This window comes from Antechinus flavipes, chromosome 3, assembly GCF_016432865.1.
Source record: "Antechinus flavipes isolate AdamAnt ecotype Samford, QLD, Australia chromosome 3, AdamAnt_v2, whole genome shotgun sequence".
Classification (NCBI taxonomy): domain Eukaryota; kingdom Metazoa; phylum Chordata; class Mammalia; order Dasyuromorphia; family Dasyuridae; genus Antechinus; species Antechinus flavipes.
In genome coordinates this window covers 451,549,036-451,572,078 of record NC_067400.1, presented here as the reverse complement: position 1 = coordinate 451,572,078, position 23,043 = coordinate 451,549,036, and the positions used below count along the sequence as shown (strand labels likewise).

The window sequence follows — 23,043 nt, the reverse complement described above, 5'->3', positions numbered from 1 at the left end:
CCAGCAGTTTTTGTCAAATAATGAATTCTTATCCCAAAAGTTGGGATCTTTGGGTTTGTCATACACGAGATTGCTATAGTTATTGACTATTTTGTCCTGTGAACCTAACCTTCCATTTATCAACTAATCTATTTCTTAGCCATGATTTTGCTTACAAATGGTTTTGGTGACTACTGCTTTATAATATAGTTTTAGATCAGGTACAGTTAGGCCACCTTCATTTGATTTTTTTTTTTTTTTCATTACTTCCCTTGAAATTCTCGACCTTTTTTTCTTCCATATGAATTTTGTTGTTCTTTTTTCTAGATCATTAAAATAGTTTCTTGGGAGTCTGGTTGGTATAGCACTAAATAAATAGATTAGTTTAAGGAGTATTGTCATCTTTATTATATTCGCTCGGGCTATCCAAGAGCATTTAATATTTTTCCATTATTTAAATCTGACTTTATTTGTGTGGAAAGTGTTTTGTAATTTTGCTCATATAATTCCTGACTTTCCTTTGGTAGATAGATTCTCAAATATTTTATGCTATCAACAGTTATTTTGAATGGAATTTCTCTTTGTATCTCTTATTGTTGGACTTTGTTGGTGATATATAAAAATGTTCAGGATTTATGTGGGTTTATTTTGTATCCTGCAACTTTGCTAAAGTTGTGAATTATTTCTAATAGCTTTTTAGTGGAATCTCTGGGGTTCTCTAAGTATACCAATCATATCATCTGCAAAGAGTGATAATTTGGTTTCCTCATTCCTACTCTAATTCCTTTAATCTCTTTCTCAACTCTTATTTGCCGAGACTAGCGTTTCTAATACAATATTGAATAATAATGGTGATAGTGGGCAACCTTGTTTCACTCCTGATCTTTCTGGGAATGGTTCCAGTTTATCCCCATTATATATGATGTTTACTGATGGTTTTAAATATATGCTCCTGACTATTTTAAGGAAAAGTCCATTTACTCATATACTCTCAAGTGTTTTTATTAGGAATGGATGTTGGATTTTATCAAATGCTTTTTCTGCATCTATTGAGACGATCATATGGTTTTTGCTAATTTGATTATTGATATAGTCAATTATGCTAATAGTTTTCCTAATGTTGAACCAGCCTGCATTCCTGCTATAAATCCTACTTGGTCATAGTGTATTATCCTGGGAATGATTTTCTGTAATCTTTTTGCTAATATTTTATTTAAGATTTTAGCATCAATATTCATTAGGGAGATTGGTCTATAATTTTCTTTCTCTGTTTTCAACCTACCTGGTTTAGGTATCAGTACCATGTCTGTGTCATAAAAGGAATTTGGTAGGACTCCTTCAATCTGCTAAGGAGAATTCTAACACCCAACCATCACCAATGCAATCAGTGCTGAAAAAGGGTGTCCAGGGAAGCTATGTCATCAGAAGGCTATGAGTGCTAGAGGAAGGAGAAAAAAAGCAAAAGATTTAAGATGAAAGCAAGTTTATCTGTAGATCAGGTAGTCCAAAGAGCATAGGTAGAAGGGATATGTAACTTTAGAATGGGATGTAAGGAAGATTGGGTTTTGGGGATGGGATGGTAATAAAAGAGCAGCAGTCCATGATAGCAAAGAATGGCAACCCAGAGGTTCAGAATCACTGAGATGATAGGGTGGCAATCTTTGAGGAATTGAATTCTGGTAAGTTAATATTTCTATAGAGGTTTGGTTTTGAGGTAGATTCCTGATTGCAATGGAATTATAGATGTCCAGAGATAGTGTGTTGGAATGAATTCTCTGGGAGGCCAGAGAATGTAATTTTTCTTATATAATTCCAAATTGATATGCAGAATACTTGATAATGAACTACTTAACATTTCTACCAGCAGTATCTGTCTCCTTCCAGCTTCTATCATTGCTTCTTTCATTTTTGTCATCTTTCCCCCAATTTCCACATTGTAAAGATATCTTAGTCATTTCACTTTGCACTTATTTTATGCTATTTGGGAAGTATGTTTGTTTTCATTTATAGTTTGTACTTTTCAAATCTTTTTTTTTCCCTGAATCTTTAGACTGCTTATCTATTGGAGAATGGTATGCTGTTTTGTAGTTGTGGTTTAGTTTCAGTCCAGCTCTTTGTGGCCTCCTTTGGAAACTTTTTTGGGGTTTTCTTGGCAAAGATATTGGAGAGGTTTGTCATTTCCTTTTCTAGCAGATTTTACAGATGAGGAAATGAAGGCAAATAGGGTTAAATGATTAGCCCAAGGTCACACAGCTAGTATTTGAGGCTAGATTTGAACTCAGTGAGTCTTTCAGTCTCTACAATGGAACTTTGGCTCACCACTATCTGCTGTACCTCCTACCTGTCTCATTTGTATACTGTACATCAGACATTTTTGATGAAAATGATGTAAGTCATTTCCCTATTCTACCATTTCTTCTAATTCTCACTCCTACTGGGATTGTGAAGCTTCCCAAAGATCAGAACTGTCTTATCCACATGTCAGTCTTTGTAGACCTCTGTTTTCATGAGCTGGGTCTCTCTGCCATAAAATAAGGGTTATATATACCATGTCATTTTGAGAAAAAAAAAAAATGTGTTTAGAAACCAATCCTCTATTGCACCAAATTTGCCTGTTGAGGTATGTTTGCAAACAGTGGACATGGTTCCCAAGAGTTGATGGGGACCTCTGGATATGTGTATATAAAATAGCTCTTTGATCTGAGATTGAAAAACTGAATTTCATTTATACATATGAATGCATAAATCCTTAACACTGGGATTTTTTTGTAAGTCCCAGATGCTTGTTTCCCCTCAGAACCTGGTATAGTGCCTTGCACATGGTACTGGGAATCCAAATGTTTGCTGAATGAATGATTAAAATGTTAGGTGGTAGATTCAGTGAGTGGCAACCACATGGAAAGGTAGGACCCTCTGCCTGATTCTGAGTTCTTAATGAGTCAGTGTTAACAGGATTACGTAGTAAGATTTTCTAATAGGACAATTAGATTTCCTTTCCACTTGGGGATGCCACTGTAGGATTCCCTTTGTCTCCCTCCTTATGCTGGAGAACCACTCATTTTGAGTGTGCCTCCAGCTACCGAAGGGTTCCCCATTGAATGTTGTATGGTCACCTGAAGATGCAGCTACTTTCCTACCTCTAATTTTGATCCTGCCCTCATGCTTCTTTCAGTCAGATATTTTTACAAAATGCCTTATTCAGTGTGTCTATATTGATTTTGTTCGTTTTAAATTGTAAGCTCCTTGAGGGCAGTTTTGCTGTTACACAGCACACAGCATGTTACACATTGCTTCAGAGTGCCTAAAAGTGCCATGTGCAAAAAAAAAAATTAAATAAATAAAATTTATTTTTATAAATTTAATTTATTAATTATACATATATAAATAAAATTAAAAAATAAAATTTATAAATTATAAAAAATAAATAAAATTAAATAAATAAAGAAAAATGTTTAAGTGCAATGATAGGCACTAGCAAATGAGCTAAAATTTCTTGTTTTAAGATACTTAATAGAATTTTAGCATTTTATAATGATGATAGCTAAGTTGACAGGATATATTTTATAATTGTTAGAATTGTTTTATCACTAATTATTTTTCATCTTTTTTTAAGCCTAAGAGAAATTTTAGCTATCAGCCGGTGACCATGATCTCTACTCTTCTATTTTTTTTCCTTTGGTGATAGAGATGATATTGTTAATATCAATTTTTATTAGCTTGTTAAATATCTTCTTTGGTAGTATGCTATTAGAGATCACCTCTGAGGGAAAATTTGTTATTTCCAAATTTGAATCTTTTAGCTGATTTTAAAAATTATCCCTGATGGATTTGTTTTCTTAACTGTGTGTGTTCAGTAATTATGGACAATAATCAGCTTCCCATGAGAGAACTCATAAAAACCATGATCTCTTTTATTTGCCTCAGTCATTTAAAGAAGAAGAAAACCACAATTTCTTCCATTGTACAAGTTCTACGGGTTTAAAAGACTTTCTGAGAGTTTTGTTTTGTTTGTTGCCTTTTTGTACTTTATTCAAGAAAGTATGCCTTGTTTTGAGAGTTGTACCTCAGCATGCAAACAGAAAATTTTTTTCTGTTTGCCTCTTGTCATTTGTTTAAGCAAGCGAAATCCTGCCTTTTCTGCCAAACTGTAAGCTTAGACAAATCATTTAACTTTCCTTAGTATCAGTTGCCTTACCTCCAAAAATAAGTTCAAATTAGCTGACCTCTATGGTTTTCCAGTTTTAAATCTATGATCTGACTGTGTATAAAAAAGAAGAAAAGAAAAGAAAATGTTTACATTGTGGCAGATTGCCAGCCATTTATTTTTTAAAATAAGATTTAAAGGTTTTCTCAAATATCGATTGGTATCTGTATTCTTTTGAAAGAAATTGGGTTACTGTTGATGCCAATCTGTCTTCAAGTTTTAAAATTGTTTTTCAGAAACAAGTTCCACTAATTTTTGGTAACCATTGAAATGGATAGGTAAGTTTTTTTAAAATGCTCAGAAAAGAATAGAAAGAAGAATAAAAGGAAACAAATTAACAGCTTTGAAAGCTATAGATTGAATATATTATCTATGGATTATATATACATACTGTAACAGGAAATGCAAGCTATATAGGAGATGGGCCATTTCATGTACAACTCTTTTTCTGTTCTGTTATACATATTGCAATACTCCTTTAGTGATAAATTCAGAATAGTAGACATGGATATGCAGCTGTCACAAAAATACAGAATATGAAAATGCAGGACTTTTTTCTTAAAAATTGCAGAGAGACGTGGAAGAAAAACCTTGTCATGCATTTAAACTGCTTGCTGATTTTAGTTCTTATAACTTTAATGAAACATTTTATTGTTGCCATAATAAAATTTTTGTAGCTCAGATGAATTTAGCTAGCACTTTTCTATTGTTGAAATAGTCCAGTGAAATGAAAAATATTTAGAAGTTGCTTTGTTCTGAAATTATATCAGAGCTGTTCTAGATCTAATTCTCTAAATTGTATAAGTATAGTTAGTTAGTAAGTGAAACCCCATCCTATTTGCTGAGATAAATGTCTGCTTGCCTAGCACTCCTCCAACAGGAGTAAATTTTTTTTTTTTAAGCTAGTAGTACAAACAAGAAGGATCATAGATTTGGAAATGGGGAGGATCTTAGATGTAATCTAGGGCATTCTCTTTTTTTCCTTCTTTTCTCTGCCCCTTCCCCCATTTTACAGATGAGGAAACTGAGGCCACAGAACTTAAGCTTTTCAAAGGAAAGACTAGAGCTGGGCTTTGAAACTAGGTCCAGTATATTTGAATTTGAAGGCCAGTATATTTTCTTGTTAGTATCATATCTTATTTATAATTTAGTGTTAGGGAAAGAATGTTGGACTCGGGACTCATGAGATCTGAGTTTGACCGCTTTTTATACCTGTGCCATAGCAGGCTAGTTTTGTAACCACTTTGAGACTAAATGCCTTCGTCTGTAACATGGGGGGAAATACTTTTGCAACCTACTCCAGAAGGTTGGGTTGTTGTAATGTTTGTAAATCTTCTCTCTCTCTCTCTCTCTCTCTCTCTCTCTCTCTCTCTCTCTCTCTCTCTCTCTATATATATATATACACACACACACACACATATATATATATACACACACACACACACATATATATACACATATATATACACACATAAATAAAAAATATTCTATATATATATATATATATACACACACATAAATAAAATCACTTTAACAAGGTAATATAAATCAGTTCTCCAACTTTTGTTCTTAGTATCTTTGTAGTATTAAAAATTACTAAAGAGCTGACCAAAGAGTTTTTATGTGGTTCATATTTGTAGACATTTACCGTATTAGAAATAAAAACTAATTTTGAATTTGTAGATTCTCAGAAAAAGTTTCAGAGACACCCATCCCTTCCCCTCTGCCCCCCATTCTCTGGACTATACTTAAAGAACCACTAGTATAAACAGCATAGTACTTCTAGATTGACTTTTCTACATTGTTTCTTTGCTCATATTCTCTTTTAAACTTGCTCCTCCTTTACTATTTCTTATTTCTGTAGAGCTCCATCATCATTTAGTCTTCCAACTTAAGAGTCATCCTTGATTCTTCCCTCCATTTTGCTCCTCATAGACGATCAGTTGCATGTCTACTTACCTTCCATATTGTCTAAATCTGAAAATTCCTCTCATTGCCTAAAACCACCATTGTACTATTTCTGTTCTTAACCACTCTTCTCATAGAATAAATTTTAAAATTGGTTTCCTTGCTTCCAGTCTCTTTGCTTTAATCAGTCTTCCACGTAGCTGCCCCCCAAATCTTCCTAAAGCAAAAGTTTCAGTATGCCATTTCCCTGTTGTCCCCTATGGCTAAGGCTAAAATATGAACTCTTCAGCCTGATTTGTGTTCTTTCATAATCTGGCTTCAGATTATTTCTCCTTCCTCTATCCATATTTTTAAATTAAAATTTTTCTTTTTCTTTTTACTGTGAACTTAAGCACAAACATTTCAACATAGGAAAAATAACTTTTAAATAACTTTAGTTCATACAGTTTTAAAAATAAAATGTTTATTTTAAACACATTTAATACAAAAAGCTGTCCTTGTCTGTCTCCTCCTGAACTTCTTATACTGATCTGATCTATTGTGTATATTATAAAATGTTTTATTGATACTTTTCTGCTGGGATCATTACTCACCTTTTTTTTCAAAAGGGAAAAGATACTTCCTATCCTTGAGCTTATTTTAATGAGGAAAACGACATTCAAATAGCTACATACAAATATGCTGTACACAGGATAAATAGAAAATATTTAATGGAAGGAGTCAATGAGGAAAATGACATGCACATAGCTACATACAAATATGCTGTACACAGGATAAATAGAAAATACTTAATGGAAGGAGTCAAGATTAAGAGAAATTGAGAAAGTTTTCTGAGAGAAGGAAGATTTTAGTTAGGATTTAGAAGGAAGTCAGTGAAGCAAGGAGATAGACATGAGAAAGAAGAGGATCCCAGGAATAGGGGACAGACTGAGAAAATGTCCAGAATCTAGAGATGGAGTGTCATTCCAGGACAGTAAGGAAACCAGTGTCATTGACTCAGCAGTAAGTGGGGAGCAGGGAAAGGTCTAAGAAAAGTTGAAAAGGTGAAGTGATGGAGTGAGATGGGGGAGCCAAACAGAGGACTTCAAATATTCCGTTTATGTTAATTACATTTAATACCAATACCAAAAGCTGTCCTTGTCTGTGACTTCTTCCTCTTGGTCTATTGTGTATATCATAAAATGTTTTATTGACACTTTTCTGCCATGGTCATTAATTGCTGGCTCCTCTTCACAAAAAAGTTCTCCCTTATAGCAAATAAGAATAATCAAGCAAAATAAATGCATATGAAAATGTATTAGTTTTTAATATCTAAAAATGTCTCTTCATTTGGACTAATAGACCATTACTTTTCTAATAAGAGGTGGTGAAGGGAAACATGCTTTATTGACTAAGGAGTGAGGAAGCTACATGGTCAGAACCTGTGCTTTAGGAAAATTCTTTTAAGTGGCTAAATGACTGGAATATGAAGAGACTTGTGGTAGACAGAGCCACCAGTAGGTTTTTGTAATAATCCAGGTGTGAGGTGATGGGGACCTACATCAGAAGTGTACAATGGTCAACTATTACTTCAAAAGATATATAGCATGCTTCACTGACTTCCTTCCAAGTCTCATCTAAAATCTTCCTTCTCCAGGAAAACTTTTCTTGATTTCTCTTAATCTTGACTCCTTCTATTGATTATTTCCTAATTATCCTATGAAGAGCATATTTGTATATAACTATTTGAATGTTTTCTCCTTTATTAAATTGTGAGCTTCTCAAGGGCAGGAAATACCTTTTCCCTTTCTTTAAATCTGCAGTGCTTGGCAAATACCAGGCACATAGATACTTAAATGCTTATTTTTTCTTTTTTAAAAAAATTATTTATAAATCACGATTGAGAGAAAAATCAGAGCAAAAAGGAGAAACCATGGGAGAAATTAAAAAAAAAAAACCCACAAAAAAGAAGTGAGCATAGTATATTTTGATTTACATTCAGTTTCCATAAGGGTTCTTTTTCTGGATGCAGATGACATTTTCTGTTCAAAGTTTATTGGAATTAGTTTGGATTAACAAATGTTTATTGACTGACTATATATGCCTATCCCATTAGTATTTTTTTTTCTTTTTTTTTTTTTTTAAATTTTATTTTATTTAGTAATAACTTTGTATTGACAGAATCCATGCCAGGATAATTTTTACACGACATTATCCCTTGCAATCACTTATGTTTCGTTTTTTCCCCTCCCTCCCTCCTCCCCCCCCTCCCCCCCCCCCCCCCGGATGGCAAGCAGTCCTATATATGTTAAATATGTTGCAGTATATCCTAGATACAATACATATTTGCAGAACCGAACAGTTCTCCCGCTGCACAGGGAGAATTGCTATCCCATTAGTATTGCTGGTTCCAAAGATATATGCAGTTTAGTATAAATAAGTAAATAGATAAATAAGTGTTGGAGATAGTTCAAAATTTCTTGCTTGCCTTTCTATGTTTATTCTATATTACTTCCTTTCATGACACTTATTGTTCCCCTAGATCTTCATTGTGGGTTTGCACAGGTGTTCCTTATTCCTGGGATTCATACTGATCACACTTTTCCTTATTAGACTTTTTTCTTTTTTCACCTGTCACTTCCTCTTGGAAACCTTTCTTATTGTCCCTGTTAGTAACTTCCCCCTACTTGAATTATCTTGACTGGTTTAAGAGGAAAGATAAGTAAACAAAGATCTGTGCTCTAACATTATTTTTCCCTCCAAAGTATAATTTTACTTTGTCATTCTGAGATGGACAAATATTTTCAAACTTCAACATTTGTTATCTAGAATTAGTCCATTTTGTCTGTCAGGGCTCTCAAGTGTCTTCCTCTACTCCTCCCTCCATCTTCACCTCCTTAAATTCCGTCTTATCTTTTGTCAAAGCTTGTCAATTTCATTGTGGCAACATCTCTCCATCTTTTTATTGAGCACTGAACTATGTACCAGCCACTGGGGATACAAAGAAAGGCAAAAAAAAAAAAAAAAAAAAAAACAACCAAAACCCAAACCAACCAAACAAATCCCCAGTTCCTAATCTCAAAGAATTTATAGTCTGAAGGAAATATCATGCAAACAACTATACAAACAAGTTCTATACAGGATTAATTGGAAGTGGTCTCTGAGGGAAGACACTTAACATCAAGGAGCACTGGGGAAAACATTTTGTAAAAGGTAGAACTTATTGAGACTTGAAAGAAGCCAGGAATTCCAGGTGACAGAGATGAGGAAGGAGAGGGTTCCAGAAAAGAGGGACAGTCTGAAAGTGCCCTAAGTAAGGAGATAGAATATTGTATTTGAGGAACATTTGATGTCACCGGATCACAAAGTACAAGAAAAAAAGAATGAGCTACAAGAGGACAGGAAAGGTAAGAAGAACCAGATTATGAAAGCTTTAAAAGTCAAATAAAGAATTTTATATTTGATCTGGTGGCAATATGGAGTTAGTTGATTGAGAAGGGCAGGAGGTTAACTTTCACTTTAGGAAGATGAGTTTGAAAGTTGAATGGAAAATTGGACTGGAGTGAGAAGAGGCTTGACATAAGAAGACTGACCACCAGGTTACTGCAATAGTTCAGGTGTTATATAAGGAACTGCTGTTCTCCATAACATACAAACATGATAGTTTTAAAATTGTCCTGTTTCTGTCTCTCCTCTGGGCTACCTTTTATTCTCTTCTGTGCTTCTTTGACGTTCTTTATCTTATTTCATTCAGAAAACATTTTTTGAATGCTTACTATGTGCCAGACATAGTGCTGGCTAAGATTGAGAATGCAAATACTTTTGCAGAAAGGCTCTAACTACAAAGGCACTTACATTCTAAGAGGGGAAAACACTGCATATAAAAAAGAAGCTAAAAAAAAAATCCAAAATCCAAAGGGCTTGAGTTGCAGTGGAGCTTCCAAGATGAAGAGTTTTCTATGGGAGTTAAAAGTCTAGAGAGAAACCTGAGAGGAATCATTATCACTATACTATTCCCTCTTTCTCAACTGTTGGCTTCTCGGTGCCACCCTCTCTCCTGTAACTTGTAAGAATAGTCAAGCAAACATATCAACACATTGCCCATGTCTGAAAATATGTCTGTTGCCTTAGCCCAACTCGTCTGTCAAGATTTGGAAAACATACTTTATCATTCCTCTTTTGAAGTTATGATTGGTTATTTCATTAATCAAAGTTCCTAAGTCCTTTAGTATTAATATTTTTTTTATCTTGTAGGCACTGTATAAATTCTTGTGTTGTAATCTTCATTCAGCATCATATAAATCTTCCTAAATTTCTCTGAATCTGTCCCTTTGATTTGTTTTTTAATAGCATGGTAACATTCTTCAATGGAATAGATATGGGCATTTTTGAAGGCAGTAGGGAAGCAGCAGGAAGAGAGATGGAAAACAAATGAGATTGATTATAGAGGGGACAATCTGCTGGAGAAGATGGGATGGAATGTTATCATTTTTTGCAAATAGAATAGTTTACTCTGTGGCAAGAAAGAGGTAAAGACAGTGGTTGAAAGTATCTGTGTGATGTGGAAGGTTAAGCTCTTGACCAATGACCTCAGTTTTTTCAGTTAAATGTGAAGCAAGGCCTTCAGCTTTTGATTGCTTTAAGATGTGTATGAAAAATTACATGTATTATCTCATTTGTTCTTCATAATAATCATGTGAGGTAGGTTTTATTCTTATTTTACCATCTTTAATTTTACACAAGAGGAAATTGAGAGATTAAGTGACTCGCCTAGGCCCATCTAGAATCTTGTCTGAGATAGCTGTGGTTTGAACTTGGTTTTCCTAACTTTTAAGTCCATTGCTCATTGGATTACAAAAAGATGCTAAGATGAAAAAGGGAAGAGTTGTAAGGTTAGGTTAGGATTCAGCTGCATGTAATTGTAAAGGACCGCTGAAGTGGAAAGAGATTAAAAAGAATAGGAAGAGAAAATAAATTCTTTTAAAAAGATGGAGCTATATCTACTGCATTATGTCTTGGAAATGGTGATGGTGAAAAGGTTTAGAATTAAAATTATTTTTGTGCTCCTGTTTCTGTTCTAATTATTGGACAGCTAGCTCTCTTTGGGAATTCTTTTGTTTATAGTTTTTAAAATATATATATGCATATATATATACACATATTTATATATATACATGTACTCACACACATATACATACACGCACACACAAATTCCTAGAACTGTAATCTTTTTTGCTTCTAAATGAACTAATGTTTTTTGAGGATAGATTTGGTTTAATGAAGAAGTTAGGTTAGAGTCTGAAAATCTTTATTTCATCATGAATTATTCAGTAATGTAACCTTGACCTTAATTTCTTTATTTGTAAAATCAGGAAAATAATAGTTATATTTTCTCAGGAATCAGCTAAGATGTGTGTGATAGCAAATTAACAATTAGGTTATCCACACCCAAGGTAATTTTAGTTGCCATTGGAAAGACTTGTGGGAGAGTGTTAGCATTATCTAAATCTTAGTTCCAACAGTCTAGTGTTGATCACTAAAAATTTATTAAGCATCTATAATGTGTTAAGCTCTAGAGACAGAAAAGGGGGCAAAAGAGAGACTTTGCTCTTAGGAAATTTGCAATCTAAGGGGTGGGACAATATGCCGATATATTCAAAGGAAGCTATATATAGAATAAATAGGACATAATTAAAAAAGAAGGGAAAGTGCTGGAATTAAAAGGGGTTAGGGAAGGCTTCCTTTAGAAGGGGGGATTTTAATTGGGACTTAAAGGAAGTCTGAAAGACCTAGTGTCCAAGTGAGAACATTATCCAAGCAAGAGGTTCAGCCAGAGAAAATTCCTGGAGCCAAGAGATGTGGAGCATCTTATGTGTGGAACTGCTAGGAGGCCAGTATCATTGGATCAGAGAGTATAGATGGGGTAATAGGATGTAAGAAGACTGGAAAGTTATGAAAAGCTTTGAATACCAAACAAAGTTTTATATTTGTTCCTGGAGGTGATAGGAAGTTATTGGCATTTGTGGAGTGGGGATGGAGGTAATTGATCAGATTTGTGTTTTAGGAAAATCATTTTAGTGACTGAATGGTGGGATAGATTGGAGTGGGAAGAGATTGAGGAAAGCACACTCACCAGCAAGCAGATAGTAAGGTGTGGAGGACCAGCTTTCAAGTAGAGAAGAAAAGGGGACATATTCGAGAGATGTTACAGACATGAAATTGAGAAGCCTTGGCAACAGGCTGCATATGGCCATTTGTATAAAAAATAATGAGTAATAAATGATATAGAGTGACTCAGTTTGTGGGCCTGAGGTACTAGAACTTGATATTAAATATAGTCTAAAATATAAATATTTTAAGAATTACTCCCATCATTGTCTTTGATTAGAAAAGCCAACGCTTGGCGTTTTCCTTTTGTTTTTACCATATAACTTTACCATGATATCTTACTTCATCCTCTACATTCTTTTTCTGTGTTTTTTTGGTTCCTATAAGACAACAACAACAAAATTTCCAGATGCAAACACTAAACTAAAAAGTAAAGTTAAAGTAGCAGGGAAATGTATTATTTTTTAAAGGATTATCTTAAATGAGAAGCACCTCTAAAATATTTGAAATATTTTAATTGTAAAATTTACATATTATTCTTTAGAAACTCATTTAATCTAGAATTGGTATAAAAGTGCATGTTTTATTTCAAGGGTCCTCAAACTACAGCCCGCAGGCGAGTTGCGGCAGCTGAGATGATTATCCCCCTCACCCAGGACTATGAAGTTTCTTTATTTAAAGGCCCACAAAACAAAGTGTTTGTTTTTACTATAGTTCGGCCCTCCAGCAGTCTGAGGGACAGTAAATTGGCCCTCTATTTTAAAAAATTTGAGGACCCCTGTAAATTTATTGTCATGTCAATAGCATATTTTTATGATAGATATCTCTTGTACATCAGTGATTATTAAGTTATTTAACATAAAAATATATGAATACTATCTTCTAGTAGATATTTTAAAGAGGATATTACTTCATTTTGTATATATTTTCATTTTTTGTTCTCTATGATATATTTATCCAGTTTAAAATTTGTAACCCTTGCAGAGTGACTTTACTTTTCTGTTTAAATGTACTCCTGTAGGCTTGTCTACATGGAGAGTACCATCTACTGGTTGTATGGGAACTAATTACAGGAAATTTTATAGCACAGTGAAAGCCTTCAGACTAAAAACTTGAAAATTGTTTGATTCTTATGGCTATAAAATTATTGATTCATTTAGGATTTTTAGAGATATCTATATCTTTTTAATCTTTTAATATAGATTTTAAAAGCATAGCTGTTGTCCCTCCATTTAATTCTTTCCTCCAAGTTAGGGGGGTCTTATTGATCATGTAAACTCAATCCCCTTAATTTTCAGAGAAAAATGTGAGACCAACACAGATTGTGACTTGGTCTTTTCTGTGTCTCTTGGACCCTGTTTCGCTGTCATTTATAATGCAGTTTAGAATTATAGTGGTCTAGAATGATCTATAATGTTAAGTCAGATAATCGGAGTAAAGAATGAGTAAAGAGCTTTTTGTAGAAAAAGACAGGATGATTTTTTAAAAATAAAATTTGATATATTTTAAAATGGTATTTTTAGTACTTTCCACAAAGTCCTGTTTTGATGGCTCAGAGGTAGTCTTAAAGTCTTATTGTGCATTTTGGTGGACATTTGGTGGTCTTATATTGAAGTACTTATGATAAAAGATTGTAAAAATAATTATAGCTTTTCCACCAACAATTGTTGCAAAGGAAATAGAGAAATTCTAGAAAAATCTTTACCAAGAGCTATATTAAAAGAGAATACACATTTAAATGCAGTGACTTTAATGAAAAGAGGAGGTTGACAAAAAATGTTGAAAAATATGGTCTAAGAGTAAGGAATGAGGCAGGTCAAAATCTTGGAGCCTACATGGAAGCATCATTTATATCATCGCTTCTTCGTCTGAGAAAAGAATTCACATAATGAGCAAAAAAGTTTAATTGGTTATATTTTAATGAACAGGAAGCCATTGGTTTGTCGGTCTTTCCTGAATCTTCTCTTAAGATTTAGGCAGACTTAAAGGCCTCACTGAACAAAATTAATATAAAGGTAAGAGAATGAAAAAAGACAAAGGAACAATATCGTTTGCATTTGAAATGATTCCAACCTAATTAAGTGAATTTTTGATGCTAAAAGTAGGAAATGGATGGATGATTATATACTTTTTATGAAAGTTTAATTGAATTTTAATTAGGGTTTTTTTTTTTTTTAAAATTTAAATCCAGGTCTGCCTTATTAGAATGTAAAGTCATTAGAATAAAGCTTGTTTCACTTTTGATTCCTCCATACCTAACATAGTTCCTGGCACACTTAGATTTTTAATAAGTGTTTATTGATTTTCCATGGTGAGACCAGAGGAACCTAGAAATCACCCCAGCTAGCAAACACTTGATTTCTTTGCCAAGGGGATGAGTATGGCATATTCTAAGGGCTACACCAGGTAGAATATAAATTCACCTTGAAAATCTTAGAGGAAAGAGTATTTCGCAAAACAAAGAGAAGTAGTGGAGAAAGAAAATCAGGATTAATGAAACTTTGACTAGAGCTTTAATTGGCAAAAAAAACATTATAAAATGGAAAACATTTACAAAAATTCTAGTAACATCCTTTTTTTCAGCCATGTACATGCTGAAGCCACCATTTGGATTTGAAACTTAATAGTTATAGATGTGTAGAAAAGGCAGCCAGATCAAATACATATAAAAGAGAGGTCTGCCCTATAATGGTTACAACAATGAGAGCATCAGCTCATTTCAATTTTTTTCACTGAGGCAATTAGGGTTAAGTGACTTGCTCAGGGTCACACAACTAGAAATTGTTAAGTGGCTGAGATGAGATTTGAACTCAGGCCCTCTTGACTTCAGGGCTGGTGCTCTATCCATTGTGCCACCTAGCTGCCCCACATCAGATCATTTCTGAAGGCGTATCAAAGAGAGTGTGGAACAAAAATCAAAATTTCCCAGAACTTATTATTACACAATTAAAAAATAAAATTTAAAAAATATTTATTAACTATGTTTACTGTAATAAGTGTATATTATTACATATGTTTGTCAGATATTTATGATTATAAAATTAGAGGGGAAAAATGTGAAAATACCAATAATTATCCTTATTCCAACTTTTCCATTTATACAGAATTTTCATGAGCATCTGTTACTTATTTTGGATAACCTTTTTTGAGTTTATTAAAAAGGGGCAGGTAGGAATTTTTAAAAAGAGGACTAGCTTAGTGGGGTTGAGGGATGGGATGGATTCTTAGGCAAAATTTTGGATTAGAATGCCCCTGCATGGATGATAGATAATTTTTTTGGAGGCATCCAAAGTTAAAGTGACTTTCCTGGGGTCACAAAGCTAGTTAGTGTATAAATGTGAACTAAAGTCGTAACTGACTTTATGATAGTTACTCTATCAACTTTGCCTCCTAGCTGTAAAACTCCTTCTCCCCCCTACTTCTCTACCCTTTGGGGTGCAATTTTCAAAAAAGGAAAATTTTATTATTTTCTTTCTGCTTCATAGGACTTTTCCTTTTGTCTGACTTTTTTGAGGAGAGGTTATACGTTTAGCAGTGAGATCTGTGTCAAAAAGTATAGATACTTTAGTTCTTTTTTCTAAAGCATAATATTTAAATTTTTTGTTAAAATGGCTTCATTAATTCAAAGTTCCATCGGTATTGTATTATTATTATGCATGTCTTTCCACAACTTCTACACCATTGATTATTCTTCTAGTTGGTCATCACTGCCAATTTTCTGAGGATGAAGTGAAACCTCAGAGTTACCTTGATTTAGAAGTAGTAATTTGGAGCATTATTTCCTATGTTGTTACGATAGTTTAAAATTTCTTTGGAGGGTTTTTGTTAGTATCTTTTGACCACTCATCCAATGTTGAATACCATTTGTTCTAGATAATATGGAGACAAAAACAGTAGGACTTAAATAACTAGTAGCAATGAGAAGTAAGAGATAAAGAATAATGAAAGATAGTGTTAACATTTTGAACTTGAGCCGGTTTAGAAAATACTAATTCACATTTATATGATGTGTAGAATGTGTAATTGCATAATGATTTTTACAAAGCACTTTAAACAATTTTTTGAAGTAGATAATAGTTATTATCCCTGTTTACAGATAAGGACATTGAAACTCAGATAATTAATTTACTTCATGGTCACACATTTAATAAATATTTAGAACTGGAATGTGAACCCATCTATGTAACTTGGTTCTAAGTGCACTGTTCTTTTCATTATGCCATTAGATTCTGTTTTGAACATGCTGACTTTTGGCGGGAGGGGGAAGACTTATATGTTGTTTTCTAGTAGTCCCTCCCTTTCATTATTCTTTGAACAGAAGTCTTTCTTCTCACTTTTGTCTCTGAATTCTTTCAAAACTCAGGTCAGGTACCATCTTTTCTCTCAAGTCTTCCCTTTCCCCACTAGTTATTACTTTCTTCCCAGCTCAGTTATCCTTGTAATATGTTTCATGTTATAGTTAATTCTTGAGTGGAATAAGCTCCTTGAGGGTAAGAACTCTTTTTTTTTTTTTTTTTAATCTTTGTATAATGAGGATCCAGCACAATGCCTAGCATATTGTATATATTTAATAAATGCTTGTTGAAATGAATTATTAATGGTTCATTTTAATGTGTATTTTTTTAGTTTACTATTTAATGGGAAGGAAGGGTATATGCTTGACTTTAGTAATTTGCTACCAGCATTGTCTATTGTATTTGATAATGTTTTGTTGCCTTGTGGTGGTGTTTTTGTTTGCATTGTAGTCTTTTTTTATATTGTTGCTTTGACTTTGCTTCCTTTTACTCATTTCATAAAATTCTTTCTAGAACTTCTTGAATTTATAATGTCTGCAGAACATATAGATGGAGATTTAATTCTGAAGCTTTAGGAGAGTAGTCAGGACTGGAGATAAAGATTTTTGAGAGTTAGCTGTTTACAGTTGGTCAAGTCATGAAGCAAAATCAGATGATCGTGGAAGAAGAGTGAAGAAATGAGACCTGAGAACAAAACTTTGGTTAATACTTACAGGTTAGGGTTGGGAGGTAGCATCAAAATAAAGGTAAGGAGTAAAATAGGATAACAAAAATGATAGGAGTAAAGATAAGCATCTCTTTGAAGCCTACTTAGGAGAAGATAATCATAAGCTTAGGAGTAAGTCAATCAAATAAATAACATATCAAATATCATAGATATATTAAGGAGGCAGAATTGAAAAAAATGGCTTTTAGACTTAGTCATAGATTTAGAACTGAAAAGAATCTTAGAAGCCATATACCAACTCCATCATTTTACAGATGATGGGATTGAGATCCAAATAGGTAGAATGAGTTGCCCAAGTGTAAGAGGTAGTAAGAGCCAAGATTTGAACCAAGATTTTTTTTTACTATATATCCATTGCTTTTTCTACTGTACCCAACCTTGGCTTTCAATTAGGAGATATCTGGTAGTCTCTAATAGTTAAATTTCAGTAGAAGTGGGAGAATTGAAGACAGATTACAAAGAATTAAGGAGAGAATAAGTGATAAGAATGAAGGTAACTTTTAACAGATTTTTGCTATGTATTTATGCTCTTATGAAAAAGAGGGGGAAAGTACTAAGGGAGATGTATAATCTTTGGACCTGTAATTAACTATCTTTGGAAGACTGAAGAAGTGAAGCCTTTTCCTTCCTTGTAAAAATGAGGGATTTGAACTAGATAATCTTCTACATTTTTTGCCCCTTTAAATGCTGTGACTGACCCTTTGGCATGGCAAAATATTATGAGAAATTAGAGGAGTAGAGATGAGGAGCAAGGTGGTACTTGTGGAATTCAACAGGAGATTTGATGAGGAGTGCATTTCATGCATAAGGCAACTTGTGTATAGAGGTGGGAAAAGGGTAATTGTTGGTTTAGGAATGGTGAATGGTCCAACTGCTCACAACCATAAAGAATATTTGAAAAAAGAATTATTTGTAAGACAAGGCTAGAAAAAGTAATGGCAAAGAATTTTGTTGGCACCAATAAGAACAGGTTGTCCACAAGAGGAAATTCAGTATTAGGCAGTCAGATTAACCAAAATTATTTAAATTTTGGGTAAAACTTTATAAAATAATTTAAAAATAACTTTAATTGAGGTCTTTTGTTTTTTATATCACCTGCATTTCCTCATATATCCCTTCCCCTTTCCCTCCTAGAAAACCAGCCTTTATAACAAAGGATGAAAAAGAGGGGGAAAAAAAGTTCAGCAAAACTCACCAGCATATTGAACAAGTCTGAAATTATATTCAGTGTCGCCCCACATCTGCAACAAGGGTAGGGCTGGGGATGAAATACTTTCTCATATCTCTTCTTTGGGGCCAAGCTTGGTCATTATAATTTTGCAATATTCAGTTTTAGTTGTCGTTTTTTTCATTTTCATTGTTAGTCATTGTACATATTATTTTCCTGGTTCTACTTCATTTTGCATCAGTTCATTTTAAGTGTTTCCATTCTTCTTTGTATTTATCATATTAATTATTTCTTATAGCATAATAATGTTCTATTACATTCATGTATTCCAACTTACTTAGCCATTCCTATAGATTAATTTTTACACACCTCATTGTATCAGTAATAATTTTATAATTATTTTAGGCAAGTTTTTATAACTTAGACAATAGCTGTACTTTAATTTGTTTCTAATTATGTTTTTCTTGAAAATATTTTATAGGCATATTATTCCCTGTTAATTTGTTTCATGAACATATGGCTGTAAAAAGGAAACAAAAGACAGAGGGAATGGGGGAGGGGGAAGGGAAAAAGAGTAAGAGTAGGAGTTTTCTTGTTCAGGAGCTGGAGAAATTAATGAAACTACAGTGGGATTGTGGTGGGGTGTGGTTAATGTTATGAACAGGAGTTATAGGGCAAGATTATATGGGGATATGTCTATATTGATATTCTTTGTCCTGTAGCATCTAGTTAATAGTTTATATGTGAATATACAAAACATACCTTAATTTTCTTTTCTTGTTTTAGGGTTGAAAATATTTCAATCATGGCTCATTCAAAGACAAGGGCCAATGATGGAAAAATTACTTATCCTCCTGGCGTCAAAGAAATCTCAGACAAAATATCTAAAGAGGAGATGGTGAGACGGTTAAAGGTTAGTATTGTCTGGCTATAATTAAAAGCCACATTTATTTTTATTTCATATTTTTGGGGGATTGGACCTCTGATGTCATTGGTGTAAAGAATTCTCTGTAGGCAAATTCATGTTGCCTTGTTTCATAGTTTCTGGGAGCACTGAGGAATTAAATGACTTGGCCATTATGAATCATATGGATAACTTGAATGCCAGCTTTTATTGACTCTAGAACTTGAACCCCAGCTCTTATTGTTCCATGGAGTTAATTATCCTATCTGTGTACCATGCTTCTGGAGCTGTACATCCAGCCCTAGCTCCTCTTCTAAGCTTGTCCTCTATTAAGAACTGCTTGTTACACGTTAAACAAGATATGTGTTAGATTCTTCAAACTCAGGATGTTCTAAACAGAACTTAATATCTTTTAAAAAATTGACCCCTTTTTCAGACTTTCCTATTATTGAATATTGAAAACCTTTTTTTCATTCTCAGCTCCTTTCTTTATACAGTTGTCAGATTTCCATAACCTCTGTCTGATATGCCCACCTGTTTCCATTTACATAGCTTCCACTCTAGTGGTATATCACTTTTCATTTGGACTATTGCGATAGCATTGTATTTGGTCCTTCTACCAATATCTCTAGTCTATTCCTCTACATAGCTGTCAAAAGTGATTTTCCTGAAAAATAACTTTGACCATGTCTTCCCTTATACTTAATAAACTTAGGTGATTTCCTCTACCTCTTAGTATAAACTATAAGTTCTCTTTGGCATTTAAGGCCTTTTGAAACGTGTACTTTTCTTACCTTTCTAGTTGACGTATTCATTACTGTCTCTTCTATGCTTTCTATATAATTCAGCTACTCTGTCCTGTTTAATATTATTCCTTATGATGCTTCATTGTCCGTCTTTTTTCACTTGCTCTCCTCTTATCCTCTTCTTACCCATCCCCAAATTCCTACTTTCGGTTATATTCACTTCAAGTACCAGCTACTTTTGGAGATCTTTCCCGATACTGTTCTGCAGGGTGCTGCTAGGGCCTTCTTTTCCATAGTTATCTTATATTTGATTAATATTTATATGTTTTGAATCTATTTATGTGTGCTCTTTGTGTCCACTCCATTAAGATATAAGTTATTTGAAGGCAGGCTGTTTTATATTTATATCCACAGAGCTTGTTGTTTGATTGCCTTTTTGTAACCATTTATCTAAAGCACCTCATGTAAAACATGATTCCAAGCACCAAAAGGATAAGGATATCAAGTTTTCATATATATATATATTTATATATATATAGAGGCTCCTAGGTTGCATTGTAGAAAGAGAGCTGATTTGAAGACTTGAGTTTAAATGCTGCCTCAGACACTTTCTAGCTGTGTGATGCTAGATATGTCTTTTAATCTCTATCAGCCTAAGTTTTCTCATCTGTAAAATGGGAATAATAATACTATCTACTTTCTAGAATGGTAGTTGTGAGGATCAAATGAAGGCATGTAAACTTTGTAAATCTTAAAGCAATAGAGGAATTCTCACTACCACCAGCGCTACTGTGACAATCACTATTACAACCCCCTGTCATCACTATCATCCTCATCATTATAGAGTATTTTTTTCATTAAAATTAGATCAGTAATCAATTTAGTTTTACTTTTTAATAGTCTCTATCCGTTATCTCTACAACTTGATCTGAGCTCTTTGAAAACATTGAATTGAAAAGTAGAGAGCACTGACATGTTTATATGATAAATTTTTATAGTCAGAAATGGCTCTTAATATACTACTGTATAATTGCATGTGTATGCCTAATGATAGCTAGAGTAGGTGGCCTTTTTTAGTTAAGTAAGAAAGCACTGAGTGGATTTAATATGCTAGCCTACTTAATTTGCCCACATCTATGTATGTTAGAGAAGGTTTTTTATTATTATTAAATAATGAAACATGTTCATATACATTTTGGTAATTTACATTTTCCTTATATTAACACAAACCCAATTCTTTGAAATTGCTAAAATTGTAGCACCCGAAAAGTTCTTTTGCTTTCCTAGTAATTTTATTCCTTGAAATGAAGTGAAGGAGGGCGATTATTGCTGTTTTGTACTTGATTTTGACAGGTAAGTAGGAATATCAAAACCCTAAAGAATAAGTGAGCATCCTGTCATAGTTTGGCAGATAAGGAAATGTTAGGATAGCCTTTGATGCCTTGCTCTGTAGGCTCTGATTGGACAGAGTTCTGAATTCAAAAAGAAAGTACAGGTAGGATTCCATGCTCTAAAACTAGATATAGCAGTTCAATTTAAAAGATGCTTTCGAGGTGGGGAAAAAAAATTCTGATTACAGAAGTACTCTTGTTGCTGGTTCAATTGTCCAGAAATCTAATTTGCTTCTTATATTTTAAAGAGATGCATATAGAAGTTAGAGAGCTGGACTAGGAGTCAGGAAGGTTTGTATTTGAATCATGCCTTAGATAGTTATTAATTTTGTGATCCTGGACAAGTAATTTAATCTTTCTAAGTTTTTAGTTAATTCACCTGTAAAATGATGGTGTTGAACTTGATGACCTCCACTAACTCTTTCAAATTTGCCATCCATCCAGTAAATCCAGTAGGAAGCAAGATAGGTAACTGAGAATGAATATAAAATAGTACATTCTTGTAAGAATCGTGAGGATGAGCCTAGTCAAGAAAAATGATTTTTAAAGTTATGTTGGGTACAGTAGGAAGATCAAGTGGGATGGTTCCCTGAAGGTTGATGGTGCAAAAATAAAGATTCTGAAGATGATGGAAAGAAGGCAAAACTGATCCCTTGGGGTATAAGCTGCCATTGAAAAGAAAATTAGTTTTTGATTTACTTTTTTGGCGCTCTCAATTGCTTTTTCTCTAAAATGAGAAATTTGGACAGGATAATATTTAAAAACACTTCCAATTCAAAATTTTTCATCCTATAATCAGATTTTATTGCTTTTCCAGGATGTGGATAATTTACAATTACTGAGATTCAGTAATTGTTGTACCTTCTTGCTATAGAAATATTAAAAAGCCCGTGGACAATAGCAGCACAGAATGAAAAGGCATGGATGAGATTGTCATCTTTGCCATTCATTTTAGGGGTGATTACCATTGAGATCACAGATCTATCCACATAGGAAGGACTAACTTATAATAGCCTATTTATTTGTTAATTTTCCATAATTTAGGGCTTATCACTATTTAAACTAGCCATTTAGAAAAAAATATAAACTTATATTTTTTTGGATATGTATAAATATGTTTAATCTTGTCTAGACTCTTTTTAAAATTTGTTTTAGATTGTTATTTCATATCGGTACCTTTATATCATTAGTGGGATCATCACCCTCTTTGACTAATATACCAGGATTTAAAGGTTGCCTTATTATTCATACCATTACCTAATTTTTAAGCCCCTGCTACTATTCTTGGAATTACCTGGGTGTCTTCCTGATGATTCTCTGTCACCAAACTACTTTTTATCTGAAGAACAACTCTGAAGTAGGATGGAAATAGCTAGTACCAAGTTTAGGTCACTTTTGCTCCAGCATGGACTAGCAAGTGTTGCATACCTTTTGATATTGTATTTTATTTTTTTAATTTGGACCTATTATTTCATTGATGTAGGAAGCTTCGGTGTGAAAATTTTTTTTCCTTGAAGAAGATGGACAATTTCCTATTAATTTATAGAATTGCCTTAGAGCATAAAGGTTTAATAACTTGCCCATGGTTGCATATTTGGTATGTCATAGAGACATAGATGTAAATCTACATCTTG

At 33.4% G+C, this 23,043-nt stretch overlaps 1 protein-coding gene across 1 annotated transcript in view; it reads left to right on the top strand.

Annotated features, from left to right (window-relative positions):
• PDS5B (PDS5 cohesin associated factor B) overlaps positions 1-23,043 on the top strand; it is a 219,276-nt gene that overhangs the window by 39,523 nt on the left and 156,710 nt on the right. Inside the window, exons 2-3 of the mRNA XM_051986480.1 lie at positions 18,335-18,452; positions 19,155-19,281. Coding sequence (XP_051842440.1) covers positions 18,358-18,452; positions 19,155-19,281 — 222 coding nt within the window. The 5' untranslated portion in view covers positions 18,335-18,357. The remainder of the gene's footprint in view (positions 1-18,334; positions 18,453-19,154; positions 19,282-23,043) is intronic.